Source organism: Falco biarmicus, chromosome 14, assembly GCF_023638135.1.
Source record: "Falco biarmicus isolate bFalBia1 chromosome 14, bFalBia1.pri, whole genome shotgun sequence".
Classification (NCBI taxonomy): Eukaryota; Metazoa; Chordata; class Aves; order Falconiformes; family Falconidae; genus Falco; species Falco biarmicus.
This window is the reverse complement of record NC_079301.1, coordinates 23190024-23211704: the sequence shown is the minus strand read 5'-3', so window position 1 is coordinate 23211704 and position 21681 is coordinate 23190024. Positions and strand designations below refer to the sequence as shown.

At 54.6% G+C, this 21681-nt stretch overlaps 4 protein-coding genes across 6 annotated transcripts in view; all 4 read left to right on the top strand.

The window, feature by feature from the left end:
* The first annotated feature begins 24 nt into the window (after positions 1-24).
* RBMX2 (RNA binding motif protein X-linked 2) lies at positions 25-3556 on the top strand. 2 transcript variants are annotated; one of them, XM_056359357.1, is made up of 6 exons: positions 25-117; positions 205-320; positions 424-475; positions 544-673; positions 823-1003; positions 2616-3556. In XM_056359357.1, exons 1-6 carry the CDS (start codon positions 113-115, stop codon positions 3056-3058), a joined length of 927 nt encoding a protein of 308 aa, XP_056215332.1. In that variant the 5' UTR covers positions 25-112; the 3' UTR covers positions 3059-3556. The 2 variants fall into 2 exon arrangements, with proteins under 2 accessions (XP_056215332.1, XP_056215331.1); XM_056359356.1 differs by lacking the exon at positions 424-475 and having other exon boundaries at positions 477-673.
* Positions 3557-4002: 446 nt separating this feature from the next.
* On the top strand, positions 4003-12150 carry SLC25A14 (solute carrier family 25 member 14). Its single transcript, XM_056359896.1, has 9 exons — positions 4003-4146; positions 4216-4363; positions 4708-4802; positions 6386-6471; positions 7222-7317; positions 9087-9211; positions 10272-10407; positions 10811-10891; positions 11686-12150. The coding sequence occupies exons 1-9, from the start codon at positions 4083-4085 to the stop codon at positions 11725-11727; spliced, it is 873 nt and encodes a 290-aa protein (XP_056215871.1). The 5' UTR covers positions 4003-4082; the 3' UTR covers positions 11728-12150.
* A 5003-nt stretch (positions 12151-17153) lies between these two features.
* Positions 17154-19290, top strand: GPR119 (G protein-coupled receptor 119). The gene has a single exon (XM_056359844.1). The coding sequence runs from the start codon at positions 17154-17156 to the stop codon at positions 18132-18134; it is 981 nt and encodes a 326-aa protein (XP_056215819.1). The 3' UTR covers positions 18135-19290.
* Positions 19291-21021: 1731 nt separating this feature from the next.
* The window catches only part of ENOX2 (ecto-NOX disulfide-thiol exchanger 2), a 50134-nt gene continuing 49474 nt past the window's right edge, over positions 21022-21681 (top strand). Inside the window, exon 1 of one of the 2 annotated variants that reach the window (XM_056359439.1) lies at positions 21022-21136. Coding sequence is in view for 1 of the 2 variants with exons in the window: in XM_056359438.1 (XP_056215413.1) it covers positions 21092-21131 (40 nt within the window). In the remaining variant the exon portion in view is untranslated. The remainder of the gene's footprint in view (positions 21137-21681) is intronic. The other variant, XM_056359438.1, reaches the window with a different exon arrangement.

Genomic DNA, 21681 nt, shown 5'->3' with positions numbered 1-21681 from the left:
CTCGGCTCCGTCCGGAACGCTCGGCTCGGCTCGGCTCGGCTCGGCTGGGGGGAGGGGCGGAGCGTGGCGCGCATGCGCGGAGCCGCGCGCACGCGCAGCGTGCCCCGCCGCTATGAAGTAGGTCTGAGGGACGCGGAGGGAGGGGAGGCCGGCCGGTGGGTCCGGCCGCGGCCCTCCCGGTGCTGACGGTGCCCTCGCCCTCAGCCCCCTGACGAAGGTGAAGCTGATCAACGAGCTGAACGCGCGGGAGGCGGAGCTGGGCGTGCAGGAGGCGGTCTCGTGGCACGCGGAGTACAAGGACAGCGCCTGGATCTTCGTCGGTACGGGCCGGGCCGGCGCGCGGGGTGGTGGGGCCGTGGCCAGGCCTGGGCCTGGGCCTGGCCGGGGCCGGGGCCCCCTTCCCTCCTCACCCTCTCCCCGCAGGTGGGCTGCACTACGAGCTGACGGAGGGGGATGTCATCTGTGTGTTTTCGCAGTAAGTACCGCAGCCCCCCGGCCCGATGTGCCCCTGCCGCTGCCTCGGGTGCTAAGAGTGTGTTGCAGGTACGGGGAGGTTGTCAACATTAACCTGGTGCGGGACAAGAAGACTGGAAAGTCCAAAGGCTTTTGCTTTCTGTGCTATGAGGACCAGAGGAGCACCATTCTGGCAGTTGATAACTTCAATGGGATCAAGGTGAGCGAAGCAGCCTGGGATGCAAGTCCTGCCTGCTGTGACTCCCCAGGTGCTGCCTCACATCAAATGGGAGCCCCAATTGCGTGGGCTGCTGGCAGCCTGCAGGAGGTTGGTGTGTGCCATTGATAACAGCATGACTCCTCTTGTAGATCAAAGGAAGGACGATTCGAGTGGACCACGTGGCCAACTATCGCCCCCCCAAAGAGTCCGATGACTTGGATGATGTGACAAAAGCCCTGCATGCAAAGGGTTGTGGAGTTAAAACGCCACCTCATACGTCATCCGATTCCTTGTCGGAAGATGATGATGTGCCCATAAAAAAGCAAAAAGGTGAGGTGTGTTCCTGCTAGTCTTGATCCTAGGTGGGAGTGTCTGCGCAGAGCCCTCTGCCTTGCAGGGGCCATTTGCTCAGGGGAGTGCCAAGGACAGGTGTGCTCTTGAAAAGAGCCACAGTCCTATTGACCAGACTTTACTTTGTGATCTCCTGGGGGGTATCTGAGTGCCTGTGTTTAGCCCTTATCCATGAATATCCTTCCCCAGCCTCTGAAGAGCTGTATCTTGCAGACAGTAGCACTTTTCCTGGAAAAAAGCCTGCCAGGCTGCAGGGGGGGAGCAGTGTTGTGGGTAAATGGGAAGAGGGAAGGCTTAGGAAAAGTATCACTTAGTCTGAAAATCTGGATGATGCTGCTGGAGGAGTAGAGCACTGTAGATGATGCAATGACCATCATGTGGCCTATGCAAATTGAATAGAACGTAAACCAGGCTGGTCTAGATGAGATTCTTTGGAAACTAAAGGCAGAGGAGGTCAGTAGGGCCTTGGACTAGGTGACCCTTAAAGGTCCCTTCCAACCCCAACTGCATGATTCTGTGAAAGGCAGACCTAAAAGTGCAGCATAAAATAAACAATCTGAGTGCCTGAATATCTCATGTTCTCAGCGGATGCAGCAGGATTTGTTGCTCTACATCTTTCAGAAGAAAACATAAAGCTGTAAAATATATCCAAAGTGGTCTTGGAATGTGCTGTTTAAAGGACCAGCCTGTGCAGCTATACTGATGGATTTTTAAGAAGACAGGGTTTTTTCCACCTGTGTAGCAGAGATCTTGGAAAGTTGCACTAGTCAGAGCCAAAAGGGTGATAGAAGCAGTGACTTGCAGTAGGAGCTGCTTACTATGGCTTGCTGACAAGATGGGTTGTAAATCCCAGGATGAGCCAGTTAGGTGGGGTGGGGGGGGTCTGTTCTGAAATCAGCTTGGAGCTCACTGCATGGCATGCAGAGCAACCATCCCTCCTGCAGCCTGGGCTCTGCCTGTGACGAGTGGGGATTAGCAGCAGGTATTTGGAGCTACAACTGAGCCCTTGTGCCATTGGGGTTTGAGACCTGTCTTGACTGTGCTTTGTTGAGAGGAGCTCGGCACTGTGCGTGGAGGACACAGGATGGATGGGTACTTAGCATGGGGTGGTGGGGCCTGCCAGTACAGCTAGGGTCCTGGTTTGAGAGGAGGGTTGGAGGAAAGAAAATTGGCAACAAAACTAAGGGTGGGGATAAGTTGTTGCTCCAAAGTGCTGAAGAGATGCACAAAAATGAGAGAGGGAACAGAGTGAAGAGGGAAAAGAATCATTGGATCTGGAGAAGAGGATTTCCATAGGGTGGATGGATCACGATGTTCTTACTGTGTGGGTGTTACTGAGGAAAGAGAATGAAAGGAAGGTGTTCAATACTCGGGGCTGTGTTGAAGTGCACAAGGGCAGCCTGGCTGGGAGGAAGATGATGTGAATGTTAAAGATGAATGGCTGAAGCTGGAGGAGGAAAGTGTTAGGGTTGGAAGCGAGATAGGATCTCTCTGAGGGGGGGAAACAGGCTGTGAGGCTTGGGTGGAGGGTGGCAAGCTGAGGTGGTGCTTGCAGGACTGTCCATCCCAAAAGACAAACCTTGTATTTCAGATAAGGAGAAAAGCAGACAGGAGCAGCGCAAGCAGAGCTCACAGGCTGTGAAGAGGGTGGTGTCCGCAGAGGAGGCACATCCCAGAATCAAGATTAAGAAGGAGAAGGAGGACCCTGCCTATGATCGCTACGCCAGTGGGAGCCAGCAGCCCTGGAAGGGCTCTGAGAGAAAGCCTGTGAGCAAGATGCAGCGAGAAGATGAAGAGCGGAGGCACCAGAGGCCTTCTGAGAGAAGAGGGGAAAAGAGCTGCCAGAACCAGAGGGGACAAAGTGGTTTGTGGGAAGAGAGGGAGAAGAGAGAGGAGGCTGGTAGGAAGGGCGGGGGGCACAGCAGCTGGCGAGAAGAGTGTCCCGAAGGAGGCAGATCCTGGGAGCGCAGTGCCAGAGAGCCCCATCCCAAGCACAGGGAGCGGGGCTCTGTGAGAGGCTCCAGCCGCTGCTGAGTACTCTTGGGGGCCGGGAGAGGCCCCAAGCCTGCCCAGAATCCCACTTGGAGCATCCCTGTGCCTCTTGGTGGGCACCATGGCTGGACTGTTCGCCTCCTGCAGCTTCCGTGGGATTTCTTGTTCCATCCTTGGATGGGGCTGTCCTCACTGCCCATGCTGTGCACCAGGGTGTGAGTTTTGTTGCCTCCATGCAGTGTTGGGCTCGCAGGGTTGCTGGGACACTGCTGTGGCTTGAAGCTGGGAGCGGCAGGACGTCTCCTTCCCAAAACCACCCTGTCCCATCAGTCATGGTGGGGGTGTTCCGCTCTTGCACTGCAGGGAGATACCGGCGAGTGCCTTGTTGGCCTCCCACCTTTGGGTCTTGAGTCAATCCCAGCATGTCTCCTGGCTTCTGCGATGGACCTGGTGAGCTGTGCTGCCGTGTCAGGGTGATTTACTCGTTTTTGTTTGTTGTGGATTTTTTTAAATGCTTCTTAATAAAAAGTTACCTGTTTAGCAGCGTGCCCTGGGCATGGTGTTTCCACCTCTCGGTGATGGCAGATGGCGCGTGGTTCCCCAAACGCTTCGTTCGGGCTGGTTTGACCCGAAAACCACGGCGGGGGGTTGGTGAGGAAAGGGGGCTGCGTGGCGGCCGGGGTGGCGGGTGGTTTTTAGCCAGATGGGGTTGCTGCAAGGACTGATGGTGGTCGGGGGGGGGAGTCGATGTCGCTTTCTCGAGGGGGCGGAGGGGGACTTGCCCCCGGGGCCGTGGGGAGCAGCCCCTGGAGGCTGGCGGGGGGCTGCGGGGGCTGCCCTGGGGCCGGGTCCCGACCCCGTCGTCCGCAGGCGCGGAGCCCAGTGCCCGCACTGCTGCCGCTACCCCCGGGGTGGCAGCGCCCGGCGGCCGTGCGGCGGGGTATACCGGCGGGGGGGCGGTGCGCGCCACCAGGGGGCGCCGGCGCTGCGGTTCCGGTTCCGGGTCGGCGCACGGCGGCGAGGCAGGTGTCCGGCCCGGGGCGCGCCGGCCCCGCTCCGCCATGCCATGTCCGCGCTGAACTGGAAACCCTTCGTGTACGGCGGGCTCGCCTCCATCGTGGCCGAGTTCGGTGAGGCGGCGGGGGGCACGGGGCGGCGGGGCGGGCCCGGCGGGGCGCTGACGGCCGCTCTCCCCGCAGGCACCTTCCCCGTGGACCTCACCAAGACGCGCCTGCAGGTGCAGGGCCAGAGCGCCGATGCGCGCTTCCGCGAGGTCCGCTACCGCGGCATGTTCCACGCGCTCTTCCGCATCTGCCGTGAGGAGGGCGGCCGCGCCCTCTACTCGGGGTAAGCGCCGGGCCCGCCCCGGCCCCGGCCCCGGCCGGCCCTGGGCCCCGCAGGGAGGGAGGGGGCCGGGGCGGCCGTTCTGCCACGCAGCCCGGAGACTCCCGGCTTTCCCGAGGGGGGGGCGAGGACTTGCGCGGCAAGGCCAAGGGCTGCGTGGGTGCCAGCCCCCCGCGCTGAGGGGGCGTGGGGGGCATCCCGAGGTGCTGCTCGGGGTGGTTGTCCTGAGCGCCTGACCGAGCTGTCCCCTGCGGACCGGGGGGTGATGAGGAGGGATCTGTGCCGGGCCTGCAAGGGGGGCTGCCGTGCTGGCGGGGCTCAACAGTTTCATTTGTTCCCCCTCTCAGGATTGCCCCCGCGTTGCTGAGGCAAGCGTCTTACGGCACCATAAAGATTGGCATTTACCAGAGCTTGAAGCGGCTCTTTGTAGATCGCATGGAAGGTCAGTGCCAGTAAATGTGTCAGCGCAGGCACCTCTTGTCTCACCAGAGGTGCAGTGTGAAATCTCATGTTCTCTGTGCTGTGCCGTTCTGCTCATTCTTTTCTCTGTCCTTCCCAGCTATAGATTACCGCAGAAACAGGAGTTCTTGTTGCGTCACACCATGGTTTTGCTTGTACAGTAACAAGGCTGGGTTTCGATACAGATGTGACTCCCACTGTGCCTGGCACTGCCCACAGTCCGTAGCCAGACACCTTCCCCTGCTAGCCAGGTCTTTCTTTCCCCAACTGTTATCTCTGTTTTGCAGCCTCAGAGGAAAAAAAATAAGGTGTCGCTGCCCTGAGCTTGGCTCTCTTTTCTGGTTAGCCTCAGGGAAGATATCACATCCCATCTGTACATTAGATGTGTTACATAGATTGAAAGCTTCAGTAGCGAGTCTGTCTTGTCTTTGTGCTGGAGCCTTTGAGTCATTGTGCCTGAACTCAGCATGGCTGGACAGGAATTGTACTGTCCAGCTTTTTAGCTTTGGCTCTAACCACAGAGATGGGATACCATCAACGCTCTTGACCTGTGCACCTCTGGTGGTGAGGGCCTCTGCGGCTCTTGCTTAGAGAATGGAGCAGCAGAAGTCTGGTACGTGTTCACTGAAGGAGCATCAAGATCTACACGTGTGGTTTTAAACCCTGGTGTGACATGAGTAAATGTTGCAACGCCGTTCCAGCCTGGGAGAGTGAGATGGGTGGGCCGGTCAGCAGACCAGCGAGAGGACTGGGGAGTGCAGCACACTAGAGCTTCCTTCCAGGGCCTGCTCTGTTCTCTACTAACACCTCTCCCTGTGCATGGTGCTGTGCATGTACGCTGGGCAGCATGTCTCTCCTCACTTGCTGTTGCAGTGTTTCCAGTTGTGAGTACCATTGTCTGAATGTTTGTTTCCCTACAGGCCTGGGGCAGCCAGTGGCCTGGTCTCCTCTGGGAAGTGCTGTGGTCAGTACCAGCAAAGGGCTGTGCCTTTTCCCAACATAACCATCACCCTAATACTGGGTCTGGAAGCCTTGGATTATTCCGCCTGCTCCCTGGAACTAATTGCGTCTAACTTTCTCTGCCTGGGTTGCGTATTCTCAGTTTTCTCAAAGTGGCTGCATATTCTGAGTGCAGCCAGCTGGGGCTCCAGATCAAAACAAATTGGTATCATGTTGCCTTGAAAACTGTCGGGTTGTCTCCCTTTATCTTAGCTTGTCTCCATCATGAGAAATGTATCACTGGACACTGAAATCTCAGATAATTGTTCAAAATTTTCACGTATCACAGTCTTTTCCTTGTCTGATCAGCTAGACTCACCAGTAAGACCCGCTTCTCCCTGAGAATGTGTTGCTGAGTGTTTCAGCTATGGCTTTCTGTCTCTGGCAGGTGTGGGGACAGATCTGCCATGAGCTAATGGTAGCTGGCCAGCCTCTGCCCATGCCGCTTCACCATGTGATTTGCAAACCGAGCTTCTCTACTCTTCCCAGAGCTTCTCGCTTGTTTAGTATAACCCATGCACCTTCTCTTTAGATCTTTAGGATCTGACTTTCTTTTCTTGGTTGCAGATGAAACGTTGCTAATCAATGTAATCTGTGGAGTGGTTTCAGGGGTGATCTCCTCGGCACTTGCCAATCCAACAGATGTGCTGAAGGTAAGAAGCATCTCTGGCCAGAAACAGCTCCTGGCTGGCTGTGATTTGACATGTAGAAGCTGCTGCTTTCCAGTGAAGATGCCTCTCTCCCCGCTGCAGTGAGGTGCTCTCTCAGCCACTGCTGGCATCAGTTCTGCTGATTTGAGGTTTTTATGAGTGGGAGTAGAAGCCCAGAGCAATAAACAGATTTTTTAAAATGCAGCTCTTAAAGATCATGAAATCTGTTATGGCAGGGGGTGGAGGCTGTGTTACCTTAACTGGGAAATGTGAGTGGGGTGCTACCAGCTATTCTTCAGACCTCCTTTTAGTCACGGTGCTGTGCTTTGCTGATACTGCTGCTGAGTCCTACCTGCTATGCGGAGTGACCAGAGCCCAGTGGGGATCACCTGGTCCCCTCCATTCCCTGCTGCAGGCTTACTGGGGTCAAGGGAGCTCTGCTCTGAGCAAAGAGAGTGTGGAGAACCTTCCCTTGCTTCTCCTTCTGTAGTTAACCCTCTCAGACTGCTGTCAGAGTGGGAAGGTCTTGCCCATCACTTCTGTTGTCTTTTCTGGGTTTAGTACTGTGCTTCCGCCCTGTTGCTGTCCCTGCTCCTTGCCTGGCATCATCATTTGCCACACAGTTTGCAGGGAGAGGGCATACGGATAGCAGTGTCTGCTCTGAGTTGCTCTTTCTATCAAGAGGTCCACTGAGCTGGCATCTCTGCCGCCCTGGCACTGATGTCGTCCCTCTGACTCTCACATTTCTTTCAGATTCGAATGCAGGCTCAAGGCAGTTTATTCCAGGGTGGCATGATTGGCAGCTTCATAGACATCTACCAACAAGAGGGTACCCGAGGCCTCTGGAGGGTAAGCACCAGTTGCTGGAACCCCCCCACTAGTAGCAGAACTAATGGTTTCCTCAACTCATTTGCCACACCCAGGTGCAGCTCTGGAAGAGAACTGTCAACCAAGGGTAGTAGCAAAGTTCCGCTTCTGGTTATTGGACAAACAGAAGCATGTCTGTGGTGGAGATGGAGTCTGTGCTATGGTGGCATCAGCACTGAGCCAGGCAGACCTGGTTTCCAGGACTGAAGCTGGTGTGTGTAAAGTTTCAGATACATGTGTGTGCCTTGAACGGACGAGTGTCTGGGGCTGGATCCTCTCAGTGGCCTGCCTTAGGAAGGACGCTCAGCCTGATGTATCTTGGAGTCAGTTGGAGGTGACATCGCACACAGAGTGAGCAGGGGAGTTTACCTACCTCTGAATATGAGTGGCTGAGCACCTCCTCACGTGGGGGAAGAGGAACTCTTCCAAGTAACCTGGGCAACACTAAGGACATACAGTAACTTTCTGAAGGTCCAAAGGGACAGGTTTGCCCTGTGTCTCCACCTGCCCCATGTTAGACCCCTTGAAACTTGCCCTCTGAGCATGCAAAGAGTAGGACAGAGTGGTGGGTGTTGGGGAGGCTAGTGGTGTAAGGCTCTTGGGCTTGAAGAGTTAAGCCATGTGCAAGCTTTACCATTTGGATGGATTTTAGCAGTGGTTCTTTGGCTTTTGTTAGAGAACTTGTGTCCTTCTGTCACAAGGTCACAAGTCTTCCATACATTCAGTTAACCAGCAGTCTGCTGAGTCGCAAGCTCGGGTATGGGAGCTACAGAATCCCAATGTTCTTTTCTAAGCAACAGTCCAATTTCTCCTTCTTAAGGTCACTGAAATCTTTTACAGAAAGATAGCTGTTAGTGTCCTGTGTGGGACGGGGGGGAGTCATCAATCAACTGCCAGTGTTGACACAATATTTACTTTGAGATTATTTCTGCTCTCTAGGCAAAGACACACCAGAGGGGAAGAGAGACTAGAAAAGAAATTAAACCTATTTTGCTGATGTGTGCTGCAGGCAGGACATGGTGCAGAGAAAGATCAGTCTAGAGATGGGTTCCAGTGATCAAGCTAGCCTTACTGCTCTCTGGTCTGGGACAACCACTGTCTCGTCCCTCCGGTCTTCCACCGTGTTGAGGGAAAGACATTTGTGCTCACCAGTTCTAGCACTCACCTTGGGGGGATGTCTGAGCTGGCTGTGCCAGGATTATGTTAGGCAGGAACCCCGGAGGAGACTGTCAGGTACTGTCAGTAGCACGGTGGGACGGGGATGGCAGGAGCCACAAGGCTGAAAAGGTACTTTGACTTCTTACAATTGCTTTGGTTCTGTGCGGTGAGAAAGCTGGCTATCCTGGTGTGCTGGCTCATAATTCAGCCACGCTGAAGGGCCAGTCCCAAACAGCTGCTGTTCTCGTCGTGCAGTCTTTTCTGATATTGACATTAGTGGGTACTATTCAGTGGGGGAAGATGAGTGGATTATAACCTGATTCCTGTGTGCTAGTGGCTGGGGGGAGAGCAGCAGCATGTAATTAATCTAGCTGGAGTAACGCTGCCAAGGTGGAGGAATCTTCCTTAGATTTGGAGTCAAGTTGGGAGATGGGGAGCTGGTCTACCTGAAAAGCTGCAGCTGCGAGACAGGACAAGGAGGATATAAGGTAGATTGTCAGCGAAAGGCCCCTAAGAGGAAGCTGTGGGCATATATTACACCAGCAATCCCCAGGCAGCAGCTTGCACTAGCAGCTGATGTTTGTGCTCTGCAGGGTGTTGTCCCAACAGCTCAGAGAGCTGCCATCGTGGTGGGGGTGGAGCTGCCAGTCTACGACATCACCAAGAAGCACTTAATTCTGTCAGGCCTGATGGGTGACACCATCTTTGCCCACTTCGTGTGAGTATCTGCTACAGCTGCTGCACCCTCCAGGCTTGGCAGGGGTGTGTGTAGCAAGGTGGGATTTGGGGTGAGACCTGTTTACAGAGCAAGCACTCGGGAGCTGCAGAGAATAGGCTTGGTACTTCTGAGGGATCTGCTACATTGACTGGAGCAGCTCAGAATGACCAGCAAATATACCCAGGGAGACCTTTCTGGAGAAGGAGCCTGGCAGAAATCCTTCGGTGACATGAAATGTCAGCTTGATTTCAGCTCACTTATGACCAGAAATGCTGTTTGTCCATGTCTGTGCCCTGGTATGAACAAGGCAGGAGCTCCAGGCGTGTGACTAGCTGTAGCAATCAATTGAAAGAGCTGCTCTGGTCCTAGGTCCTCACCTGTACAGACACTGTTTGCTTGCAGCCATTGCTGTAAGAGCTTTGTGAGATGAATCAAGACTTGCAAAGCTAACAAGACCCTGAGCAATCTGACCAGGTTTTTAAGTCAGCCTGCTTTGAGCAGGGGTTAGGTTAGAGACCTCCCAAAGTCTTTTTTCACCTACATTTTCCTATTCTTCTGACAGACACTTTAACTGGAGGAGCTGGGGTGCTTCTGTTGGGTTTGCCTGTGGTGGGCTGAAGGTGACAAGCACTAGACCATACGTGGAGGGAGGAGACTGGCAGCTGCATGCTCCCTTTTGCTGCCTTTTGTGTTCCTCCCTCCTTCCCTGCCCCAAAGAAATGTTTGCTCTGGTGGGAAGGATGTGCGCTTCTAAGAGGCTGCCTTCAGGTCTGTGTCACCTTGACAGCACCTACAGAGATCCAGCAGTGGGCTCTGATGAGGGTCTTAATTTGAAAAAGCTGAGCGTTTTCCTTCCCCTAGCTCTCTGGGGTCCTGAGGTGGATGGTTCCTGCCTCTGCCTGTTTTCTGGGTGGGAACAGGTAGTGCAGCTAATGCTTATGCTAAATGCCTTTCATAAAGCTCAGCAAAAGATACTCTCCTGTGCTTATGTCAAGGCCTGTCCGAGCCAGAATGGCCATGTTCAGAGCTGTTCCTCTCTCCTGTTTTCGTGTATGCGTAGCTCCAGTTTTACATGTGGACTGGCTGGGGCCATTGCCTCCAACCCTGTGGACGTAGTGCGGACACGGATGATGAACCAGCGGGCAATAGTGGGCAGTACGGAGCTCTATAAGGGCACTCTGGATGGCCTTGTGAAGGTAAGGAGGTGAGAGAGGTGGACAAATCCCTGGCTTTAGGAGGCTGGCCAGATTCCAGCACCATACGCCACTGATAAGAGCATTTAGATTCTACAGTGACAGAACGTGCTTGTCAGTGCATGTTTCAGACAAGCCAGAGCAGGGCCTAGAGTCACTCCCTTGAGGTCACCATCAGCTTGAGCATCCTACCAACCTCCTGGGACAAAACTTTGTCAGTGATGCAGTTTGATTAGGTTCATATATTGTAAGTCACACTTCATGCAACTTAACTGCATCTCTGCCGGTCAGCCTGCTTACTGCAGCAGTGCTAAAGGTCCCATTATATCACGTGTGGCATTAGGGAGATGGGCAGAGCGTGGGCCTGGTGTGTCTCACAATTGATATGTCTCTTCTCTCCTCACAGACGTGGAAGAGTGAGGGCTTCTTTGCACTCTATAAAGGTTTCTGGCCCAACTGGCTTCGGCTTGGTCCCTGGAACATCATTGTATCCTTCAGTGTGCTGCTGGAGAGTCGTGGGTATGGACAGGCAGGGGAAAACCAAACTGTAAAGCAAAGAGCAGAGCCAACACGCTGATGGGGCACCCCTTTGTCTTGCCTGTGGCAGCCCAAAGCAGACTCCCTGTGCTGCTTGGACAGCCATATGCTGTGATGTGGCTGCTGATGGCTCAAGTGCCAAACAATGCCACTGATTGTGACTGCTGCTTCTAACAACTCCGTAGGTGGCCGGTGCAGGGACTTCCAGTGCAGCAGCATGGGTGGTCTGCTGTAAAGTGAGTGCTCTCAAGTGCTTCATTTGAGACTTTCCCTTTGGCCTGAGCTCCTGGAGGTGCTGCGATTTCTGGATTGGCTCCTGTTGGAAGCCTGGGGAATGTTCTGCTGCACTGAGACAGGTGCTGACCTGCTCTGCAGAACCAGCACTGCTGCGTTGCTGTACTAGATCCTTCTTGGCCTCTGAAACTGTGCACATAATTTATTTTAAAGAAGACCCAGTCTGGGGCTAGAGCCACCTCGCTTTCTCAGTGGTCTAGGCAAGCCTGGGCCTATTTCTGGGTCTGTCTCTTACCTCTCCTGGTAGCTCTTGTCCCACAGTGCTCTCTTCTACCTGTGTGGATCAGTTTATGCTGTCTGGAGGAGAGACATCCCCACATTGGTCTTCAGCTGTACTGTGCTGATGCTCTCCCTGCCTTGCCTTACCCTGCCAGGCACAGCCTGGTCATGTTGGGAGGCCAGGTGCAGCTGCCTTAGGTGTTTGGCCCAATTCCTTGACGTTCCTTTCAGTTTTTTATCACATACGAGCAGTTGAAGCGACTTCCATTCTGACAGCTGCCTCCATTTCATGAGCGTCATCTTCAGGACTTGCAGCAGAGAGCTTTGCTGCAGCCTTCCTCTTCATTTCACTATCCCCATGTTTTGATGTTTTGGTACATGTGGGTCTGGGCTCTCCCCCTCGCCCAAATGCATGGTCCCTGGAGCATGATCTGGCTGAAGTATAACTGGGAGACTGATGGCAGGTGCCGCATGTTTTTTCACACAGAGGCAAGTATTAATGTGCAAGTTTCTGGGCCTGAAGCAATATCTTCTGTGAAGACCTGTGCATTCCAGTGGCCTTTTGGTGCAGCTGTGGTTTGTTTGGCTTGTGTGCATTTTCCTGCCATGCCTGCAGGGTGAGGCTGGAGGCTGGGAAGGGGTGCTGTCATGTTTTCTTGCAGAACTGTAATCTCATTAAATTATTTATTGACTGGATTACTTGAGTTTGTGTTTGTGCAGATTTGCTGCAGGTATATTCCAGAGCAGATAGTGTGTCTGTCCTTGGAGAGAACAGAAGCTATTTTTTCAGCACACTACATAGATCTTTTTTTCTCCAAATAGATCTACCTGTGTATAAAAGCACTCTTTAAGATTCATTACAATAGAAATGTTTCTAAAACACAGTTTTTTAGTATCAGAAAATTATGGTGTTGCACTCTCAGCTCAGTTTTGTAAAACTTCAGTCTCTTAACCTTAATACTTATATTATTTTTGCTTCTATTATTTTTAAATTGAGGTGATGTAAAGCTGAACTCGGGTGTCCCACTACATTAAAATGGTGGCTCTAACATTGTGGGTGCTAAGCAGAACATTAAGGAGACATTTTGGTCATCCTCTTCTGTTTTTTTGTTTCTTTAAATGTTATGGCTACGAAAGCAAACAGCTTTTATGTTCCTACTCCTTTGTGGGGTGGCTTTAGCTTGGATGAAGGTCCCTTGTGACACACAGCAGCACGTCCTGCCTGGGAGTGCCATAAGCTGACGTTTCTTCTGCAGATTGCACAGGGAAAATTCAGCCAAATCCAGCCCAGACAAATTAGAGATAATTATTCGCTGTGGTTTTGCAAAGCCATAGCTGCCTTTACCAGCTACGTGCATAAGGAAAGTGATTCAAATAAACTCTTGAACTTAAATCATGCCTTGAACAGAGGTATTGCTACAGGGCCACAGGTCAGTAGGCTGCGACAATCATTTTCAGAGTTAAGCTATGCTTACAAGCTACCAGAAACCGGGAGCAGTGGATTTAAAGTGGACAAGGTTAATATGCCTCACCTGGCTTCACTCTGGAAGAGGATTTCTAAATATTACAGCATAAATAAATATGTGGTGGATGAATATGAGTCTATTTGAGAGATGTATTTTAACTGCAGTTCATTACATTCTTTTGGTTTTCTTCAGTGTTTCTATAACTTTAGTACTGGAGCCATTTCTTCTGTGCAGCTCCATGGGATGTTGCTGCCGCTCTTAATTTTTGGAGCAATCCCCTGACAGTTCTTTGGTATTTGCAGTTCCTATCCTCCCAGTGTTCTTCAGGCTGCTACAGGGAGCTCCCCAGCAATGCTGGAAGAGTGTGACGACTGCCACTTCACTGTGTGCATTTCTCAGCTGTAAGGTGCTGGCGAGGGGCTCTTCTTTCCCCTCTTCTTCCTCCCATTGGATCAGCTCCCTTGTGTGGCTTTGGGGATGTTTCTTCTGCTTGCCCAAGTGGACCCCAGACCCTGGAGATGTCCCTTACCTGAGCTTTGATTGCGCTGGCTGTCATAAATGTTGCCACATGTCACTCTGCCTTACTTTGTCAATAGAAACTGCAAGTAAACGTGTGGCGATGGTGATCTCTGCGGATGTGACAGGGAGGCGGTGGCTGGTTGTGAGCACACCTTGGTGCCGTGCCAGGCATTTCCTTCATCCCAAGAGCAGCTCACCTTTGCAGCTGACAGGGAAGGAAAAGCTGAGTCACTTCAGGTTTCTCAGTTGGTAGATTACTATTTTGCTAGGTGTTTTTAAAAAACTAAAATCCCAGCCCGTAAACGGCATTGTAACCACTTGTCCGAGGGGGGAGCCCTGCTGGAGTCCTGGTGCGTTCCAAAGAGGCTCATTGCCTCGGGATGTCCTTCCCAGAAGCGTTCCCTAAACATCTGTTTGTCTCATGCGCTCAGGCTTACCTGTTTCTAACTTTTTCTGTGCCGTGCCAAGTAACGTGTGAGAGTGTAGCTGAGCAGGACGCAGATCCTGTCCCAGGTGGCAGTGGTGCCCCAGCTTCTGTAGCCAGTGCTGCCCCAGTGTCAGTGGCGTGGGCTCTGTTTGTGCCCCGAAGCCATTAACATCTGGCAACCTTCAGCAGCTGAAAAAGTGATTGCAAGCAGTGTGAAGGCAGTGTAGGCATGGATGTTAGAGTGTGCAGTCTACAGGGTAAATATATATCCCGTGGAAGATGGACACTGGAAGGGACCTTCCCCAGGCACCCACAGAAAGGTCCATGTGGTTTAACTCTGAGATGGTATTCAAGGCACCCTGGAAAACAAGTCATACCCAAACGTGGAAAGTAGAAATCTGCGTGGTCCCTGATACCTTAAATATAAAAATGGCACATAAAAATACCTTAAATATAAAAAAATCCACATAAAAACTGAAAAAGGGACGGTGGGCACCCACTTACCAAGATAAAATCCCAAATCTGAGGGTATGTCCTCTTTCAGACAGAAAGGAGAAGCCTTCCAGGGAGTCCTTGGGGCTGGTGGGCAGTTGAGGAATGAAAGGACCACTCAAAAAAGCAAAGACTGTAGTAGACAAGCTGAAGGTTGCCTGGTTTTACTTAGAAGAGCTCAGAGGGCTTTCTCTGTTGGAGATATCTGATTGGGAGGCTTGGGGGTAAGTCTCAAGCTGAAACATGGGCAGAGGAGGTGGTAGGACAGGGTGTTCAGTGAGCGTAAGCACGGAGCTGGGCCTGCACCCCAAATTGTCAGGGGACCCAAGGATGAAAAGGCCAAAGCTCTTCCCTTTAGCCTCTTCCTTGAAGTTCTCCCCGCATTACAGAAGCGTCAAAAAGTGTGGACAGGGTTTGAAAGGGTTTTTTTCAGGCAACCACCAGCCAGTGACCGCGATGTCTTTGCCATACTGGTAGAAAGTCTAATGAAGACTTGAGGCATAGATGACTGTGGTGTGCTGGAAGGGCCAATGGCTGACAGATGAAGAAGAGGAGTAATCCAGACTTCAAATCTGCTGGGAGGTTTCTGAAGGAGTCAGCAAGTGCGTGGACCAGGACGATGGAGTTAATCTAGCCTGTTTGGGTTTTCAGAAGGCTTTTGATGTTAAGTCCTTTATGAAAGCCATCAAAGCAGCTAAACTGATGCAGGATAAAAGGGCAATGTCTGTTGGGGTCTAATAAAGGTCATGATTTGAAGTATTCAGCATTGTAACTGCAAAAGCAGGCAGCATGAGCTGCTGCAGAGGGGCATGGTGGAGTAGAAATATGAAGTGACATGGTGGGAAGGAGGAGTTGCTGCCCATGATGGCTGCTGAACCAGCTGTGGTCTCGCAACTTGGACATGGCTGCTGCTGAGCAATGGTCCTGTGAGAATACTTGTTCTGGTGAGTAGGACAGAGGAGCTGCTGCAGAGGACTGCCCTGTCATGGTGAGCTACTGCACCGTTATGTATGGGACGGGGCAAGGATGTGCTAACAGGAAGGCACCGATTCCATTTTGTATTTGTGCTTTACTCCCCAGCTGTCCTGCCACTCCTCTCTGCCTAACCTCCCCTCCACCTCAGTCTTATACCATGGGGTTTGGACTTGCTCCCCAAATGTCTCCCTGGGCAAACAAAACAGGAGGAGTTGTAAGGGTGTAAGGCCACCAGAGCCCTTCCTATGGCCACCCGTGGTGCAGACCCAGGGTACATCCCAGGGGCTTCCCCACTCCACAGCTGCATCCACAGCAGCCACAATTCCTGTGTCTGCTGCATCTTTCCTCCCCAGTGCAATGCCCATGTCGTGCCCTGGCCCTGCTCTCAGCCTCTCCCCATCCACCTGCGCTCCTCAGGTTACTGTTTGACAGAGGAAGGCTTGAACCTGCCCCGTTTCCAGGCAGCTCTGATTTTTTTCCGGCTCATGAGGCAGGAGAGGTGGCTTGTGGCACTTTGTTTAAAGGGATGGAGCAGTTGTGGTCACAGTCTGGAGGGTGACCTACCTGTGGGAGCGTAAAGGGCATGACATTGGGTTCGTAGGATTCTGTAATACACAAGGACGGAGGCTTTGTTGCTGTGAATTTCTTCATTACAAGTTACTTTTAGTAAGGTAAATACAATTATGATTAGTAAAGCAAGTACGTGTATATATAATTATTTATTTATTTTAGTATTAGTAGCAAGTATATGTATTTCATTCAAAGTATTATGGTACGGTTCATTAAACTGCTCCCAGGAGTGAGGTCAGTCGATGATGGATGAAGTTTCTCTCTGGAGATGATCTGCAATCTTAGAGCCTGGCCGCAGCCAGGCATCCCAGCCAGTCTGGAAGATTGGGCAGAGAAATTCACGCAGGGGGAGCTCTCAGGAGAGAGGGGCTCGTTTGGGGTAGGTGGGTAGTTACTTTTATGTGGGTCTGTGAGTGGGCAGAGGACACCTCCTCCTGGAACATCTGTTGCTGGCTTCTGCTTGCTTAGGAGGCCCCATTGTAGGTTATGGCAGTTTCCTTGTTTTGGGCTTATTGGGGGATGCCCTGGGCTCCCGGCTGCACTTACCAAGGGCACTGCAGTCTCCCACCTGCACCTGCCAAGGACGCGCTGGGTGCCCAAGCTGGCAAACATTTTCTCCTTCAGCAGACATCGCTTTGTCAGTACTTTTCCCCATTGTAACCAGGTCACCTTTATGGCTGCTGCTCTGACAAGGGATCAGTGTTGTTCCCTTGGTCTCTGCGGGAAGAGGCTGCCCTGGGTCTGGCAGTGACGCTGCAGGAGCCCCATGAGCTGTGCACCTACACATGCCCATGGGGCTGGGAGCTGGGAGCCCTCTTTGCTTGTTCCCTATTTCCAGCACCCGTGCCAAAGCAGGGAACTGCCTCTGCTTGGCTCCTTGGTGCTCGGCTGGGGGATGGCCACCACCCCGTGTGCCATCCTGGCAGCTTCCTGCTCAGGTGCTTGCTGCTCAACCCCTGCTCCAGGGTTGTCTGGAAACGTGGCTGGAGGGGAGGGACCTCTGTGGGCACGACGGGTGCTGTGAGTGCGCCCATCCCTTCCGGCAGGCAGCTGCTCAGGAGAGCTCTGCTCCCCACCTGGAGGGACACCGCTACACCCCGTGCTTTTGCTGCATCACCTGGAGGGTGAGGGGCTGCACTCGCTGCTGCCTGGCTACTGAGCTGTACATGCCACGAAACCCCAGGTGAGGGATGCCCTTGAATCGTGCTGGGGACACGTCATCCTTAGGCTGTGCCCCACAGGGGACAGCCATGGCTAGCTCGGCCCTGGGAGCCATCCTCGCTGTGCTGGCCTCGCTCATCATCACTGCCAATGCACTGGTGGCTGTTGCGCTCCTTCGCCTCATCCAGAAGAGCGGCTTCAAGGGGCTCTATTTTGTCCTTAATCTTGCTGTTGCGGATGCCATGGTTGGCTTTACAGTCATGGGTCTGGTCATGGATGAGTTTTCCCAGCCCTTATATCGACCCCAGATCTTCTGCGTCCTGAGAATGGCTTTTGTGACCTCCTCTTCTGCTGCCTCTATCCTATCCCTGATTCTGGTTGCATGTGACAGGCACCTGGCAATCAGGAAGCCTTTCCACTATTTCCAGCTGGTGACAGGCCTGCGGGTCGGAGTGCGCTTGGTGGGGCTCTGGCTGCTCGCTGCCATCATCGGCTTCCTCCCAGTCCTCTCCCCAGGTTTTCAGAAGGTCTCTGCTGATGGGAAGTGCTCCTTCTTCGGGGTCTTCCACCCCACCTACATGCTCACCGTCTTCTGCGTCGGCTTCTTCCCAGCGCTCTTTCTCTTCATTTATCTCTACTGCGACATGCTGAAAATTGCCTCGGTGCACGTGCAGCACATCCAGGAAGTGGAGCATGCAGGGCTGGCGCGCAGCTGCCCCCCATCCCGCACCACCAGCGACATGAAGGCCATGCGAACCGTGGCTGTGCTCATCGGGTGCTTCACGCTCTCCTGGTTGCCATTCTTCATTGCCAGCATCGTGCAAACTGTCTGCACTGAGTGCTTCCCCTACAAAGTCATTGAGAACTACCTCTGGCTGCTGGGACTCTGCAACTCTCTCCTGAACCCCCTGCTCTACTCCTGCTGGCAGAAGGACGTGCGGCTGCAGCTCTCCCAGCTGGCTGCAGGTGTGAAAAGAAGAGTTCTCTTTCACCTGGGGAACGGCCGCTGTTTCCCTGGCAGAGGCACCAAACCTCTCCCCACTGTGTCCTGCCTGCAGCTTCAGGACTGACACGGTAAGGAGCGGCTGCCACCAGCTTTCCAAGCTTTCCAGCTTATCTCCTGCATTGCGACCATGAACTCGGGGCCCACAAGCTGTGGAGGAGACCACAGACAGGGTGGAACCTACCTGGATGCTAACTCCCAGACATCAGCGTGGCCAAATTCCAGCCAGCCCACAGCCTCACAGGGGCACAGCACAGCCTGTTTTGCACCAGCCCCAGGCACCCCAAATTGCAGGTGTGTGGCACACATTAGGTTTTTGCCTGGAGAGCCTTGGCAAGAGCAGCCTTCTGCCTCTTGGGACCAAGCCCTCAGCACTCATTCCACAGGCTGAGATCCTTTACCTGTCACTGCCTGGCTTCCCCTGCCCAGCCCTGGGATCCACCTGCCCTCCCCTCTGCCCACAGTGCCAGCTCTCCAGGTGATGAGCCCCAGGCACCTGGGGCAGGGCTGCTCACACAGCACTGGCTCTGTCACCTTTGGCTCCTGGCCCAGGTGGCGGAGGCTGGGAGGTGTGCACAAGTCCTAAATCCATCTGGGACCACAAGCGCTCCCAGTCACTGCCCTTCCTAAATCAAACTCATGATCCTACAGCTGCTGGCTGAGCCACCCCCTAAACCTGTCTCCTGCTGCAGTCAAACCTGCAGCCAGAGAGGTGGCAGGGTCGTCCCCACTCTGGGTTGTGCCCACCCAAGGCAGAGGCAGGGGGTAGGGGTCTGAGCTTGCTGCCGTGCCACTGGGACCACACAGAGGGCTCCTGCTGTTCCTCGGCTGCTGCCGTGTCTGCCCAGGAGCTAGCATGGCAAGCGCAGAGCAGCTGCAGACACTGCACACCAGGGAGAGGTGCAGGGCAGCACAGACTGAGCTGTTGCTGTTTGGCCTGGGCTGTAAAGTGAGTTAATGAGTGACTGGCTGAATGCCGAGCTGTGGCAAAGGAGCTGGAGGAACGGCTGCCTCAGAGCCAGGGAAAGCCCCATGCAGGAGGGTTGCTTTGTCCTATCAGGGCTGTAGGGCTGGATTTGGGACTGCAAGGGTCCCTACACACCAACTCATCCCAGGAGCACACGTCTGCATGCCCTGCCACATAGCATTGGTGGCCAGACTGCTGACCTTGCCAGAGGCTATGATGATATTTAATTGCTTCTCATAAAATTATGTCCATTTAATCCACATGGCAAGAAAATGTCATTTAAAAGAGGTTTATTATCTGAGAAGATACCCTAATCTGAAAATGAGGCTGCTATGCATAAAATAGCAGTTGTTTCCACCTCTGTCATTTGCCCCACTGGTAGACATGAAGGCTCAAGGCCATATCCAGTATGTGTCCAGAACCTGCCTTGGTCCTGAGGCCTTCCCCATCCTAGAGTAAGAGGCAAAAATAAAAATGCCCTTAAAAAAGGTCCTCTGTAGCATTCACCTCTGCCTGGGAAAGGCCTGAGACCAAATATCACATGGCAAATGCTGTTCCTAGCTGCACAGCATGGAATGAGCCTGAGAGGAGGCCTCTACAGAGCAGTTCTGGCTCTGTGGGTGGGCTGACACCTCGTAGGTGGATCTAGGAGGTGGATACAGTCTGATTCAGTTCTGGGGATCAACACAGTATCTGTCTATATGATGAGCTGCTTGCTGCCTGTTCTCAGTGGAGCCTGAGCTCCACCCGATGTTGTTTTTCAAAGCCAAGCCATCCTTACTTCTGATCACGCCAAAGCCGTCCTCTGCCTCCCTCCAGCATGCTTTCTGCAGTGAGCGTCGCAGGTGGGTATCCAGTGTGAACAGAGACGTTTTCCATGTGGGCCTCTTGCCACTTCCTGAGCTTGCTGACTGCTGCCTCTGCTGTGATTCTGTCACCCACGGCCCTGGAGTGGGGCCAGCCATCGGCAGTGTTTGTGCCCAAGCACAGAACTGGGTGAGGCTGCAGATCTGGAACAGCGTGAGCAACAGAAGCCGGAGCACTGGCTGTGTTGGCCTGTAGTGACCATGACATCCCACTCCACAGAGGGGCTCAGGCAGCCTTCTTGGTGCCACAGAGACACAGGGAGGTGGCTTGGATGGGAAAGGAGACACTTCTGCCAAGCTTATGTGCAGCTGGAAGACACAGTGCAGCTGGAAGCAGAGCACCTCCCTGAACAGTGGAGGGTCCCTTGCTAAGCATCTGCACTCTCGTGCTGACCTGTGCGTCTCCCTCGAGGGGGGTGCTCACAGGCTGGAGTAGTTGGGGCTCCATTCCTGGAAGACACCTCCAGATCCCACCGGGACAGCACAGCAGCCCCTCCTTGTGAGACCGTGCCGGCTTCCATCTTTTGTCCCAGAGACCACGTCCCCCTGCTCCGCCACTGCTGCTGTGCGTATCTGTGGGTACTGGGCACCCAGGCCAGGCGCTCTGGGGAGCTGCCGGAGCGTGGCTGGACACGAGTGGGCACATGTGAGGCCACGGGGCGAGGAATGAGTGGGCACATGTGAGGCCACGGGGCGAGGAATGACGAATTAATCCTGCCACAAGGGAGAAAGAGGGAAAGACAAGGAGCCCTTCCCCCACTTGCTGTCCTTCACCGGAATAAACGGCATTCCTGACAGGCTGTCTCTGTTCCTACCGACCCGTGGGGGGTCGGGGCTGCCGGGCTGCTTCCCCTGGCAGGGCCCTCGCCGGGGCAATCCCGCCCGCCCGAGACCGCGGTGCTGCGCTCGCCCGGGGGCGGGCGGCCGGCGGCGCCCCGAGAGCGCTGGGGGCTGCAGAGGGCCCACGTGGCGCCGGGGGACGGGAGGACAACGCTGCCGTGCACACGGCGGGCCCGGAGGCAGGCGGGGAACGGCTGCGGGGCCAAGGCCACACAACGCGCCCCTCCGCCTCCGCGCCTGCGGACGCCGCCACCGTCCCGTCGCGCCGTGCGCGCAGCGCCCCGCCTCCCGGTGAGGTGGCAGCCAATGGGCGGGCGCAGCGGAGCACGCGGAAGCTGGTGGGCGGTGCGCATGTGCGGGGCGGCCGCGGCGGGCCGGGCCGGGCCGGGCGGTGAGGTGAGTGCGGGCCGGGCCGGGCCGGGCCGGGCCGGGGGGTCCCGCTCCCGCCTGCGGACAGCCCCAGTGGGAGCGGCCGAGCGGCGGCTCGGGGCCGGCCTAGGTTGCGCGCCGCGGGAGGCTGTGGGGAGTGAGGCACGGCTGCGGATGGGGCCAGGGGCGGCGGGGCCTCTCCGGCCAGGCCCCCGTTTGCAGAGCGGAGGGGGGGCGGCAGCGGTGCTAGCTCTCGGCCTCCTCCGCTTCTCAGGCTGCGGCGGCCCGTGGCGCTGGATCGCCGGGCCGGCCGGGCCTGCCGGCTCTCCTTCCGGGCCGCCCCGCCGCGCCAGGCCCAGCCGGCCTCTAGGGAGGGTGGCCGAGGTGTTGGCCTCCCGGTCGGCGCGGTTAGGCCTGTATGGCGCGGGTGGCCCTCGCCAGCGGGGGGTCCTTACATTAACAACAGCCTTATAGCAGTCTGGAGGGCATCGGGAGAGCTGGTGGTGGCGTCCCTAGTGTGCTGCTGGCCCTGTGGGCGGTGGGGAAGCTGTTCTAAAAGACTTACTCTGTGT

What these genes read in the sequence shown, in the direction of transcription:
- RBMX2 (XM_056359356.1), top strand. An exon ending in CAGCGCCTGGATCTTCGTCG is followed by an intron (nt 321 to 476) that starts GTACGGGCCGGG and finishes GTGTTTTCGCAG; the next exon opens with TAAGTACCGCAGCCCCCCGG. An exon ending in GCCCATAAAAAAGCAAAAAG is followed by an intron (nt 1,004 to 2,615) that starts GTGAGGTGTGTT and finishes CTTGTATTTCAG; the next exon opens with ATAAGGAGAAAAGCAGACAG.
- SLC25A14 (XM_056359896.1), top strand. Translation starts at nt 4,083, where the DNA reads ATGTCCGCGCTGAACTGGAAACCCTTCGTGTACGGCGGGCTCGCCTCC. An exon ending in GGCCGCGCCCTCTACTCGGG is followed by an intron (nt 4,364 to 4,707) that starts GTAAGCGCCGGG and finishes TCCCCCTCTCAG; the next exon opens with GATTGCCCCCGCGTTGCTGA. An exon ending in CTTTGTAGATCGCATGGAAG is followed by an intron (nt 4,803 to 6,385) that starts GTCAGTGCCAGT and finishes TCTTGGTTGCAG; the next exon opens with ATGAAACGTTGCTAATCAAT.
- GPR119 (XM_056359844.1), top strand. Translation starts at nt 17,154, where the DNA reads ATGGCTAGCTCGGCCCTGGGAGCCATCCTCGCTGTGCTGGCCTCGCTC.